The sequence below is a fragment of the Choloepus didactylus genome, chromosome 5, assembly GCF_015220235.1.
Source record: "Choloepus didactylus isolate mChoDid1 chromosome 5, mChoDid1.pri, whole genome shotgun sequence".
In the NCBI taxonomy this organism is placed as follows: Eukaryota; Metazoa; Chordata; class Mammalia; order Pilosa; family Megalonychidae; genus Choloepus; species Choloepus didactylus.
Window position 1 is genome coordinate 63374947 of NC_051311.1, and position 14451 is coordinate 63389397.

The 14451-nt window shown below is 36.7% G+C and overlaps 1 protein-coding gene across 3 annotated transcripts in view; it reads left to right on the plus strand.

Moving 5' to 3' along the window:
- The window catches only part of TNPO3 (transportin 3), a 114978-nt gene that overhangs the window by 98586 nt on the left and 1941 nt on the right, over positions 1 to 14451 (plus strand). For 2 of the 3 annotated variants that reach the window (XM_037836189.1, XM_037836190.1), the window contains 4 exons: positions 1225 to 1381; positions 3355 to 3522; positions 6616 to 6728; positions 13603 to 13694. In XM_037836189.1, the coding sequence (XP_037692117.1) occupies positions 1225 to 1381; positions 3355 to 3522; positions 6616 to 6728; positions 13603 to 13663 (499 nt within the window). In that variant the 3' untranslated portion in view covers positions 13664 to 13694. Of the gene's footprint in view, positions 1 to 661; positions 820 to 1224; positions 1382 to 3354; positions 3523 to 6615; positions 6729 to 13602; positions 13695 to 14451 lie in introns of those variants that run through there. The other variant, XM_037836191.1, reaches the window with a different exon arrangement.

Consider the following 14451-nt stretch of genomic DNA (forward strand, 5'->3'; position numbering starts at 1 on the left):
TGTCTGTAAATGAGGTAATTGGAGTAGGTAGATAAATTGTTCACAACCCAAAGTTAAATTGTGAACTGGTATATCCCCAGAAGTGAGATGAGGACTTGAGTGGGAGCAAGGGAAGAAGTAGTAGGGTGCCTGTCATGAAGGAGAGAACAAGCACAAGACAGTAAAAATGTGCTTGGCAAAAATGCTTATCTAAATAATCTCTACAGTCCCCTATAGTTTTAACTTTTAATGCTGCTGTGATTTCATGCTTCATCTCAACTTCTTCCTTGAGAAGCTTGGCATCCTTTAGTTATAATCAAATCTCAGAAAAAAAAATTCTTAGGACTTTAAGATGCCTTAGAATTTGTCTGGTACCGTACTTCCCAGCTCCCCCTCCAGCCTGCCACCTCACTTATTGCTTAAATTCCTTTTATAAGTAGCACTGACACCTGGTTGCCCATCTCCTGCTCGAATTCCTTCTTAGTCCCTAGCCAAGGGATTTGAATCAAATCAGTCAGTAAACATAAAAGCATTTTTTAAAAATGAACTATAAAAAATTTTTTAAACTGCTATGTCATTTAGAAATGTAAATGACTTTTATCTCAGGATTGACTATTGAAAACTTTGTTAGCTTTTATACAAATTAGAAAAACTTTTTTTTTTTTTTTCTTTTTTTTTGCAGTGGCATGAGAGAGTTGTTGAATGGGCTTTCAACTACTCCTTCCCAAGTGTATGTTCCCTGGAAAACTAATCCCTAGAGATGCTCATTGCACAAATGATTACCTGGTGAAATAAGTTTGAGAAATACTTTATCTTTTTCTTAGAGAGTCTCTCTGCACATTAAGAGGATCTGAGAAACCCTGTAGTAGTTTAAAACAAACAAACATTAACAGAAAGACTTTTTCAAATCAGGATTTCCCAGACTTGTTTGATCATGGAACTATTCTTTGAGAACTTCCTATTAACTAACATCCTAGGAGCTGGTATTCTATGTAATATAGTTTGGGAAATACTGTTCTAGGGTTTTAGAACTGACTTTTTCACCAGTTATAGTTTCTATTTATAAGTCCCTGTGATGATCTTCCCTAAAACTACCTTACCTGATTTATAAAAGTTTTGTTGGAAATTGAGTTTGAGGACATGCCTTTTTGTATACTAATACTCTAAACTATGGTCTTTTCCTTGCTTTGGCTGCTTTAATACCCTGATCCTATCATTTATACCTAGCCTCTCTTTCCATTCCAGGTTTATTCAGCGTAGTCCTGTCACCTTGCTGAGGAGTCAGGTGGTCATCCCTATCTTACAGTGGGCCATTGCCTCCACCACTCTGGACCACCGTGATGCCAATTGTAGTGTCATGAGATTCCTGCGAGACCTCATCCATACAGGGGTAGCCAATGATGTAAGTACCTTTTCTACTTGGCAGCTCAGCATCTTCTCATATTTCTTCCTTGTTGCTTAGGGAAAACCAGTATCTCTTTATTTGATCTCTATTGGTAGGTATGTACCATAGGGAACCATACATTAAACTAAAATACCAACTATCAGATCTAAGACATTTGTGCTAAGTGCTATCAGATATACAAATCACTCAAATTATCCATGCTCCCAAGCCATTGAGGATGTAGTTGAAGAGATAGATGTATATAAAGGGTTAATAACAACAAAAAGGCAGTATATGATTGTCAGATAGATGGTAAAAATCATGGTTGCTGTGAATTCAGGGGAAGGAAAGCTCCTTGGGAAGAAGTGGATTGAGATAACTTTTGAAGAGGAGACACTTAATTGGGGCCGTATGGGCAGAATATGGATGGATTGGAGAGGAGAGTATGGTCATAACTGGGGAATAAACCATGATCAGCAAAAGTCAGGGCAGCACTAATTGTGTTAGTAGACAATTAAGAGACCTTATTGGCTGGAATAGTAAAGAGATTCACAAAATTTTCAAAGGTAGATTTGACCAGATATGGAGTAGAATTGAAGGTAAGCAGGAGTGGTGAAGAAGCAAACGAGTATGCCAACAGGCTAATTATATAAGGAGTTGGACAGTGAAAGGGAGAAAGAAAAGAAAATAACTAGAATTGAAAGGCATTTTTTTCTCTTTATTAGGGAAGTTGTGGGTTTATAGAACAAACATGCGTAAAGTACAGGATTCCTATATAACACCGTTAACTCCTTGCATTGGTATGGAACATTTGTTACAGCCGATGACAGCATGTTTTTATAATTGTACTATTAGCTATAGTCCATGGCTTAATTTAAGATTCACTGTTTGTGTTAGTGTAGTTCCATGATTGGTTGGTTGTTGTTTTTTTTTTTTTTTTTTCATTCTGTTACCATACATACAATTTAAAATTTCCCCCTTTAATTCCATCAGATATATATTTCAGTGCTGTTCATTATATTTCCGAAGTTGTGCTACCATCCATTAACAAAACATTTCCATCATTCCAAATAGGAACCCTGTTTTTAAGCTTTAACTTCCCACTCCCTACCCCCACCCTGTCCCCTGGTAAAACCTACATTGAAAGCAGGGACTCGAACAGATATTTACATGCTGATGTTCATAGCAGCATTATTCACAATTGACAGAAGATGGAAGCAACTCAAGTGTCCATCAACCAATGAATGGATAAATAAAATGTGGTATGTACGTACAGTGAAATGTTATTCAACCATAAAAAGGAATGAAGTACTGATACATGCAACATGAACCTTGAAGACATCATGTTAAGTGAGATAAGCCAGACACAAAAAGACAAATTATGATCTTGCTGATTTGAAATAATTAGAAGCAGCAAACTCATAGAGTCAGAATCCAGAAAGGCAATTTTTTAAAAGATTTTTTTTTTTCCTCAAGATACTAGAAGTCTATGTGTATCCAAAGACTACAAGCAGGACGAAGTTACCTGATAGAGGTTTCTGAGCAATTCTTTTTTTTTTTTTTTTTTTTTATTTGGTTGGTTTTTAAAAAGGAAACAGAGACACAAGTTATTTTTCACAGAAAAAAAGGTTTAAGAAAATTGCTCTGCTTTCTATTCATGAGCAGTCTAAAGGTTAAGGTTAATCTCAATTGAAACGCATGCCCTCCCCCCCTTTTTTTAGTTTTAAAAACATTTTTTATTAGAGAAGTTGTAGGTTTACAGAAAATCATGCATAAAATACAGAGTTCCATGCCCTTTTCCTTTATACTAAACTCTAAACATTTCTTCATAATGACAAAACAAATGGACTTTGTGAATTCAGCTATTATTTTTTATATTTATATATACTTTCTTCCCCAGGAAAGAGAAATTACTAAACTGAAGGAGAAAGAGTACTTGGTCTTTAGAAAGTTGAAACTAAAACTTATCTTTTGATCCTGCTTTCTTACAGCATGAAGAAGATTTTGAATTGAGAAAAGAACTGATTGGACAGGTGATGAATCAGCTTGGACAGCAACTTGTAAGCCAGCTGCTCCACACATGCTGCTTTTGTCTCCCCCCCTATACCCTACCAGACGTGGCTGAAGTGCTCTGGGAGATCATGCAGGTTGATAGGCCGGTAAGATTGTTTTCATAAGGAATCTATTCTCACAGTCCCTAAATCTAAGAGACTTCAGTCACTTGAGGCCGACCATAACTATGAAACAAGTCCTGTTATGTGTCCATGGAACCTAATTTAGGCATATTGCTAAGTTTAATTGATAGATGAAGGGGCCCAGAGAAAGCTAGCAATTCATTATTGGATTTCTGAAAGCATGTTGATGTCACTGTCATGGCATTTATGTATTACCAGAATGTTTACTATGCATTAAATTTATGTGCCTGGCTGGCAATGAGAAGTTTCCCTTGTGAGAGATGCCCATGTATCAGTTATATAGAGGTACAGGTTATTCAAGAAGTGTTAATTCCATTCAAGTTCCTTATATAGCACTTTATCATTCACTGTTAGTAAATCTAGCCAGAGCATTTGGAGACATGTAAGTATAAAACTGGCCCACAATACACACTTGGATTTGTTTCCTCTTTGGATTTGTTTGCAGTCCAATTCAGTTTTTGAACCAGGTTCTTTAACACCAGAGCTTGGAAATTTTTTTTTAAGATAACCAATAATGTCCAAGTAATTTCAGTATCAGACTATATGATCATAAATCAGGTTGTGTACTGCATGAAAGTTTTGATCATAGTGGTAAAGTATAATATAGGCTATAAACTATTTTGAGATGATTTATAATTTTAATAATATAAAATTGGTTAAGAAAAGTTGCACAGTTGGGTCTGGTTTAAGCGAGTTCTCTTCCAGAACCACAAAATATATTAAATCTAGATTCATAAGTCTCTTGTAAGTATAAATTTTAATTCCACATACATTTTAATGTTATCTTCCACTTTTTATCATTGATTGCAGTTATTAAGCTCAGTTTCACAGAAAGGAGTGTACACTTTTGCTGTTAGAGTCCGTTATTACTGAACTACATGTTCTTGATAGTTCTTGGATGATACCACCACTTTGGAAGACAGTTACAAAGCTAAACATAGGCTTGCATGTGGTCCAGAAGTTGCCCTCCTAGGTACTTAATCAAAGGAGTTAAAAACTTGTGCCTACGCAAAACCTGTTTATATCAACTTTATACATAATTGCCAAAAATTGCAAGTAACCAAGATGTCCTTCAGTAAGGGAATGGATAAATTGTGGCACAGCCATACAATGCAGTGTAATTCAGCAATAAAAAGTAATGTGCTATCAAGCCACAAAAAGACCTGGAGAAATCTTAAATGCATATTGCTTAATGAAAGAGCCAGTCTGAAAAGGCAATATACTATATGATTCCAACCATATGACATTCAGAGAAAAGGCAAATGTATAGAAATAGTAAAAAGATCAGCAGTTGCCATGGGTTCAGGGGAATCTGGGAGAGAAAAGGTTGATTAGGAAGTATACATCCCACTTAAGAAAAAGAATGAAGAAAAATTACAACTGATTCCCCTCAAAAAATAATCTGAAAAGTAAAAAGTCTGAAAATCTCTAGAATTTTGATTTTTAGTTTGAAGAGGAAAGGAGTGAGGGCAGTTTTTGTGCATACGAAAGATATGAAAAGACTTTGCTCAGTTGTTTCCCCTATCCATTTGAAACAGGATTTTTAAAAATTATTTTAAATAGCAACAAGAGTGATGTTTCTGTGAAATAATTTTCTAACTCAAACAGCGGGCAGATAGCACAAAGCAACTGAATGGATATGAGTTCTACTGGGAGATGGGGCCTTAAAATCCTTAAGGTTCTGAGTTCATATTATATGTGTACTTTCTGACATCTGTTTACTTAGTGTACCTTTTAAACTCTTTTTGTCACCTGAATCTTTTTTTTTAACGGTCATTTATTTTATTACATTTTTATGTGTTAATCTTTTTTTTTTTTTTTTGAACTTTAACATATATACAAAACAGTGATAACTTTCCAAGTATGATTTCACAAGTTGTCAGCCATTTCCATTATTGTAAAATATACATACAGAAAGGTGTCAACTTTTGATGTACAGCTCAACAAGCATTTACATAGGTAATTTCAAAAATTGTTATGGGTTACAGTTCCACAATCTCAGTCCCTTCCCTGTTGTGAAATACAAGGTATATAAAGAAAGGTGAAGACCTTTGAGACACAATTCAATGAGCAGCTAAAGAGCAAATCCCAAAGGATGCTGTAGCTTTCAGTTCCACAATGTCATTTACCTCCTTCCAACTATTCCAACACCCCAGCATCCAAAAAATATATATATAATTACATAAAGTTTCTGTATTCATAGACCTTTGTTAAATCTTATCTTGTTGCTATCCCTCCCTCTCATTTAATCTCTTTCTCCATCTTCAGGGGTGTGTAGGCAGTGAGCACCCTAAGTTGTTCATATTAAAGGAAGTGTTGACAGTATGGGGAAGGGGGCTGCATCTCATTGTTGATGTTAAAGAGGCTATCGCCTCTGGGTTTTAGAACGTGTCTGGTATAGGAACACTTTGGTGGATTTAAGTTTCTGAAAGATAAAACTTAGTGGATCTTTTATAGAATCTCTGGTAGGGACTTAGGTATTTCGGGACTACTTTTGGTAAGAGCGTGGCATACTATGGCCATTTGGGATGTCTAGCTGGAGCTTGCATAAGAGAAACCTCCTAGATAGCCTCTCAACTCTGTTTGGGATCTCTCAGCCACTGTGACTTAAGCTTGTTACCTTGCTTTTTTCCCCTTTTTGGTCAAGTAGGCATTTTCAATCCCTTGCTGCCGGAGCCAGCACCTGAACCTTTTTGTTTTGATCTTTAGGCCCAAGAGTTTTCTAGCATCTGTTTAATTAATATTGTATAAGTTTAATGACAAGAACAGAGCAATACGTCATCTAGAAGACACATCACTTCCAAGTTAGAACGGCTCTGTCTGAAATAAGGCTTACTGCCCCTTTGAAGGGAAGTCTAGGCATGCATTTGTAGACTGAACCCAAAAGACTTGAAGGCCTAAAGATAGTATCTTTATTAGTACTTTTACTTGGATCCCAAGTCTAGGAGAACAACTGCTACGGAAAAAATCTTCATATTTTTTGTTGGTACCTATAGAGTCCCAATTGAGCAAGCTCTGCCTCCTTTTAAAGTCTTATCCTCTTTCATTCCTATACAGACTTTTTGCCGATGGTTAGAGAATTCCTTGAAAGGTTTACCAAAGGAGACAACAGTGGGAGCCGTCACAGTAACACACAAACAACTCACAGACTTCCACAAGCAAGTCACTAGGTGAGTGATGCCTGGGGCTTCTTAAAGTAAGTGTGAGCAGCAACTGGGGTGTGTAGAAAAAAACTTATCTGTGGTTTTGGTGTGCCCTTATAAATTCACAATTTAGTGTCTCTTTAGCCTTGAATTGCACAGATTGGCATTAGAAACCAGTTTGGGGGAGAAACATCATAATGCTATGTTTTTATATACATCACTTACATTATACATAAATGTGTTTGGTTGGTGGAAGAACTCAAAGGGTACTTTTGTACCTGAGTAACCCATTTCAGTGTGATCTTTCTTTATCTTTATGTGATTTTTCTTTTACCTTTATGAAGTCCGTCTCAGTTCTCATCCATATTCATGGGTCAAGAATGCAGATGCCTGAATAGGCAGTACATTAGAGAGTGGTTGGTGTATACTGCAGTGAACTGGAGAATATTCACCATGCCTAAAGACATTGAAATTCCAATTTCAAAGAAGTACAGGGCAAAAAAAATATTTCTTTGAGGGGTACATCAGGCTCCTAAGCCACCTGTTCACAATCTCTAGATTAAAGCTTATTTTAAATGTTAAATGTTATGTATGTGTGTGTTTTTTTCTTACTGTGAACATCTAAACATTTTTAATATAGCTACATAGTCTTCCTAATTACTATTTTATAGTCATAAAGGTGTTAATTGATTTCCTTTAAATGCCCCTTAATAGCAAAAATTTGACTGAATTATATTCATACAGGTATAATGTATATGTTCAAGAATGAGTGTTGTAGTGAGGTTGATAGAGACTTCAGTGGAAAAACTGAAACTATTCTAATTGTCCATCAATAGCTAAATAGTCAAGTAATTTATGGTATATCTATACTAGTAAACAGTTACTAAGAAAGAATAAGGAAAAACTACATATAATGATAAAGAAAAACATACAAGATATATTGTAAAGGGGGAAATTAAAGTTTTTATGCTTAGTAAATTGGGACCATGATGGGAGGGGAGAGCAACTTCTGTTTACATTTCATAACCTTCTAGACTATTTGCATTTTTTTCGTGGGTGTCGTATTACTTTTTTTTTAATGTTTTTGTTTTTTTAAAGCATTTTTATTGAGATATATTCACACACCACATGTATTACTTTCATAATTAAAAACAAACCTAGTTTTTAAAAGTGAGAGAAAATAAATTTTAGGTAATAGTAAGGCTTGATTTCTTAATGTCACTTTCCAAATTGGTTCTCTTTTTCATCCCCCAGAGTATCCTCAGGATTTTCATTAACGTATAATCCCAAACCATTCCTTTTTGTAGCTTACTAAATGAATTAACTTCATGCTCCAGAAGAAACTGAATTTTAGCTGTAGATCAGTTGTCATGCGTGACTGAAAAATAGCACGTGACTGCCTTAATGACACATTTATCCAAAGTGGGGATTTCCCCTCCACTGGGTAGGGGTATATTGAGTGGGATACCTTATCAAAATGATTCAATTCCTTTTTTTTTTTTTTTGCCCAATTTCTTTTTAACTATGAACCTTCTCAGTATAAGTGGTATTCTACCTACAACCTATTGTAGAAGAAAGGAAAGGATAACAGTTGGTTCTCTCTGCTTCTGTTTTGATTTATTCCCATCTGGTGTTTATCAGAAGATGGTAAAATGTAAAGAGACTAGCCTTAGTGTCAAGAATGTTGGTTTGAATCTTGCCGCTTTCTGACTGTTATTTTGATCTTCAATTTCTTCATCTGTAAATTCGGGTTAGTTATAGTTACCTCATAATGTTATTATGAGACACCAAGTAGGACTCTAGCAGAAGGCCTGGCACATAGCAGTTGATCAGTCCAATTCCTTTCCCTTTGGAAAAGAAACTGCCAGAATGTCCTTACTTACTTGCAAAACTAGCTGGGATGATCCTGTCTGTATACAAAAAATTCTGAAAAATCTACAACAAAGCTCCTAGAATTAATAAATGAATTCAGCGAAGTGGTGGGGTACAAGATAACATGCAAAAATCAGTAGTGTTTCTATACATGAGTAATGAACAATCTGAAAAGGAAATTAAGAAAGAAAAATTATTTACTATAGCAACTAAAAGAATCAAATATCTAGGAATAAATCAAATCAAGGATATAAAGAACTTATACACAGAAAACTACAAAACATTGCTAAAAAGAATCAAAGACAACCTAAATAAATGGACATTCTGTGTTCATGGACGGAAGACTAAACATTCTTAAGACGTGAATTCAACACAGTCCCGATGAAAATTCCAACAGCTTTCTTTGCAGAAATTGAAAAGCCAGTCATCAAATTTATATGGAAGGGTAAAGGACCCTGAATAGTGCACACCATCTTGAAAAATAATGTAGTCAGGGGGCTCACACTTCCCAATCTTAAAACTTACTACAAAGCCACAGTAATCAAAACAGCACTGTATCGGCACAAGAATAGACATATAGACCAATGAAATTAAAGTGAGAGTTCAGAAATCACCCCTCACATCTGTGGCCAACTGATTTTTGACAGTGGTGCCAAGTCCACTCAATGGGGAAGAAAATCTCTTCAACAAATGGTGCTGGGAAAACTGGATGTCCATATGCAAAAGAATGAAGGTGGGCTCCTTCCTCACATCATTTACAAAAATCAGCTCAAAATGGATCAAAGACCTATATGAAAGTACCAGAACTATAAAACTCCTTGAAGGAAACAGGGAAACATCTTCAGACCTTGTGTTAGGCAGTGGTTTCTTAGACTTTACATTCAGAGCACAAGCAACAAAAGAAAAAATAGATAAAGGGGACCTCATCAAAATTAAAAACTCTTGTGCATCAAAGGAGTTTATCATGAAAGTAAAAAGACAACCTACTGAATGGGAGAAAATATTTGGAAACTACATAACTGAAAAGGGTTTAATATCCAGAATATGTGAAGAAATCCAACAACTCAACACCAAAAAGGCAAACAAACCAATTTAAAAGTGGGCAAAAGACTTGAAAAGACATTTCTCCAAAGAAGATATATGAATGGCCAAAAAGCACATGAAAAGATGTTCAGCATCATTCGTCATTAGGGAAATGCAAATTAAAACCACAATAAGATACTATTTCACACCCACTAGAATGGTTGCTATTTCAAAAAGAAAAAAAAATGTAAAATTACAAGTGTTGGAGAGGATACAGAGAAATAGGGACACTCATTCATTTTTGGTGGGAATGCAAATTAGTGCAGCTGCTGTGGAAGGCAGTGTGGCAGTTCCTCAGAAAGTTAAGGAAAGAATTACCATATGACCTGGCAATCCCACTTCTTAGTATATACGCAAAAGAATTGAAAGCAGGGACTTGAACAGACACTTGCACAACAATGTTTATAGTTACATTATTCACAGTTGTCAAAAGATGGAAGCAACCCAAGTGTCCATTAACAGATGAATGTATAAACAAAATGTGGTATATACATTCAATGGAATATTTTTCAGCCATAAAAAGGAATGATGTTCTGATAACATGTGGCAACATGGATGAACCTTGAAAACATTATGTTGAGTAAAATAAGCCAGACACAAAAAGACAAATATTGAATTATCTCATTGTTATGAATAATTAGAATAAGCAAATTCATAGAGTCACAAATTAGAATATAGGCTAGCAGGGGTGGGAGTAGGAAATGGGGAGTTAATGCTTAAATTGTGTAGTTCTATTTGGGGTAATGAGTTCTATTTGGAGTGATGGAAGATTTTTGGTAGCAGATGATAGTGAAGGTAGCATAACATTGTGAATGTAATTAATAGCACTGAATTACGTATTTGAATGTGGTTAAAAGTAGGGAAACTTGAGGTTACATATATGTTACCTAAAGAAAAACTAAAAAAAAAAAAAAAAGAAAGAAAGAAAACTAAAAACAAGACAGAAAACACTAGCTGGGGCATATCTCCTGCCAGCACCAAGGCAGCCTACCCACACATCTGAAATAAATCTCAGGCAAGCCCATGTTCCCTTGTTGGACCTATTAAATGACAGGTAGAACACTAGGGTAAGTCTGAAAATGAAGGTCTTGGACCTCATTTCCTAATTGAAGGAAAATTTGGGGGCAAGGAAAAGTGACTTAAATAATTCAGTGTTATGAACAAAAGTATCTGTGATCTTTGCCTGGTGATATGGGAAAATAAGATGCACTGCCAACCTAGCCTACTTGATCTTTCATTGTTAAACAAGTTTTGCAGCTCCTCCTATGTAAGACACTGACATAATGGTGTGAAATGAATAGAAGAGGTAATGTTGAGGTGCTAGAGAATGAGTTTGCAATTGCTCACCTCTTCTTATTAATTCTCTTTCTTTAGTGTGCCTGCTGCCCTTGAACCTTCAGTTCCATGCATGACTCAGTCTCCCTTTTGGTCCGAAGGTCCTGTAACTCCTGCCTCAACATGCTGCTTTGTTTGCCATTCTAGCAGGGAGGACAAACTGGTTCGGTTTCATTTCAGCAAGCCCAAGCCTGTTTTTCAAATAGTACTTGTAATTAATTCTGTGGCTTTTGGAGTTGGTCAACTTGAAGGAAGCTGGAATTTTTCATTCTTAATACCATTCTTGATTTCCAAACACCAAATGACCTATCATTGACCAGTACTAATTGTCACTAGAAGGAATCCTGCTACCATTTCCCAGTTCTCCTTCTTGGCATTGATTCCGTGACCCTTATCACGTGTATGAATATCTTCAAGGTCAAAAGATATTGAACATAGGAAGCATTGGCATTGGAATTAGAGGCCAGTATGGAGATAAATTCCTATTCAAGTCCTCAGCCAAAGCTTGGTTTTTCTTTAGCTATCAGAACCTTAGGTGAAAAGGGTTGCATTTCTTAGTACATCCCTAGGATTATGAGGTTTAAAGAACAATGACCTTTGTAAAACTATTCAGAAGTATGGTGGAAGGATTTGAATTGTGGAACTAGAAGCCAGAAAATGGAACCTAGAAAAACAGAACAAAACAAAAACAGGAAATATTAAATGCCAGGAAGGACCAAGTTAGAAAACATAAAATAATTCTAGTTTTCAAGGAGGTTTTTTTTTCCCCCACTTCTTTATGCCTAACCAACAAGGACACTTATGTTGGACATTTTGCTGGAGCTCTTAACACCAGAGCAGTTGCTGATAGCGTTGGGAGCAGAAACTTTGCTGATTCAAGATACTGTGGCCTGTCCTTCATTTCACTGTCTCATCACAGTCCTCCTGTATTTGCCTTTTGGTTTTAATACTTTCTCTCACATGTCACAAAAGAGGCTAAGGATGGAGTTACTTCTCTTCCAGATTAAACCAAAATCTCTGGTTGAAGAAGGAAATTTTAAATCATGTAAGACATTTAGGACAGCAAAAGAATCTTGCATCTCTAGCACTGTCCTAAGTTTCAGAGTTCCTTGTTGTCTTAGTCCCTTGAAATAACAAAACCACACAGTGGCTTCTCTTGGGGTACATGTCCTCCTTCCTAACATTAGAGTGTAAATAAATATGGGTGCACTCATCCTGGCTGCCTCCTTAACAATTAGTATTGATTTGGAAATATGCAGAGAAACGTGATGCTTTTACTGAAGGTTAGAGCCACAAAGAGCAAATTGCAGAATTTCAATAAAACCAGAAGACCTTCCTCATTTTCATTACATTTTAAGGATGGAGAGAGACTGAGAGTAAGTTTCTAGACTATTCTGTTGATTCAAAGTCTAGGGTCTAGATCAAGGTTCTACCTTATTTCAGGTGAAAAAATCTGAATATAAGTACTTAAGGTAATAGCTCTCATTTCACTTTTTTTTTTTTTTCCCCTGTTGGATCATTCTCAGCCGTTCCTTTCCCTGGTGTTTAACTATTCTGAGACGGAAAGAGAACTTGTTAACATTGAATCTTGGGTTGTAGGGTCTTGGTCCCTGAGCATTTCTGAACCACGGAAAAGGCTGCAGAAAGGTGAACATATTAGGAAGTGCTTCTCTTTCCAGTATTTTTAGCTTAGCCCCATGTTCATTTACCAAAAACTGTTGGGAAGACAAACACAAAAGGAAGAAACTAGCATCAACTAATTTCTTAGTGATAATTTTGAACAAAAGGACCTTTCAAAAAACTATCACCTGATGAGTATTGGGCTATTTGCGAGCCTGCATACCATCTAGGCATCTAGGCACCAGCAGTGTCTGCCTGAGAACCAAGTCCTGCTTCTTCCCCCCTTCTCCTCCCTTATGCATGCGTTAACCCTTTCCCCTCTCCTCCTCCCACAGGAGGAAATCCTGAGAAGCCTGTTCAACTAGAAAATTGATGACTGGGAGAGACATAGTTGCTGGACTAGGCTTTGTAAACAAGATCTGCCTTTGGAGGAGAATGAGGAAACCAGGGTACCTAAGTTAGCTCAGCTAGTAGAGTTAACATTATCAGAGCCTTAGGTGATTATGTTTGCTTTTTTACTTGGGGGTTCTAGCTTTCTTGCATTTATGTCCAGGACTTAACCAAGTATTGGTGGTGGTGGTGGTGTTTTTGTAGCAACCTCCATTATTGAATACAATTTTTTCACTGCCCTATTATTTTAAGTACTTATATATAGGAACTTATTTAATCCTGAAGACAACATTTTGAGGTAAATAATAGATGAAGAAACTGGGACGAATATTGTTAATTTGCCCAAGGACACAATGAAGCCATGATTCAAACCCAGGCAGTTTGTCTCCAAAGCCCACTCTTTAAGGACCAGCAAGCTCATAATTATTCTCATATACAATAGTTAATTTTTACCCTTGAGTTACAGGAAAATCTGAAGCAGGGAAGAGAGATGATGGAGAGAGCTTCTAGCAGAGCTGGAACATGTCTCAGTGTTGCTGTTGTCTTCTAGCATGTTCTATCTTTCTCATTAATCAAGGCCCCACTACCTTTTCTTTTCTAGTGCTGAGGAATGTAAACAAGTTTGCTGGGCCTTGAGAGACTTCACCAGGTTGTTTCGATAGCTCACACTCCTGCACTGTGCCTGTCACCCAGGTGAGTGGCATATAGTTCCCTGCTTTTCCCCTGGCTGTCCAGGGGTGCTTGGGGGTGTGGATAGATTTTAATTCCCATCACAAGAATAGTCCTATAGCTGGAGTCAGAGAAGAACTTCACAGTTTCACAGTGCTGAGCAGGTGGGAAATGAGGGGCCCTGATTTTCTTTGAACAAGGCAACCAGATAATTGCCAGCTTCTTTCACATGCCATCTTCACCCCCATAAGAAAGCTACTGTTGCAGAATGTCTCAGAAAAGTTCTCCCCTTTATCCCCTTACACACTTGTAGTGTGTATGGTTAGCGTATATGGTAACAAAGTACTTTCTAACGTGACTACCTTGATGAAAGCACTGTTTATCAGTTGATTGTGATACATGGCACCACTCTCTTAAAAGTGACTTTCCAGATTTAATGAGCAAAGATGCATATTCTTATCACACTTACGACTTAAATGCTGGAATGCTGGTTTTTGACCAAGGCAGGAGATACAGGAAAAAAACTAGCATCTTTGGCAGCCATTTCTGTGTAATCATCAGTTTTTTCCATGTGCTTCCTATCTCCTGGTTCTGAAACAAAGCAAGCAGCTTTGCTGAGGAAAGAAAGGACTGGGTAATGGAATTTGGGTGCCAGTTTCTTGAAGAGGAGAAAAGGGACTATCCTCTAAACTACCTACTCTTTGATATCTTAAGCAGAATTTATTCTCCCAAGAGACAAGTCTCCATTGAATCTGTAGCACTCGGTGGTTTCTGTGAAAGA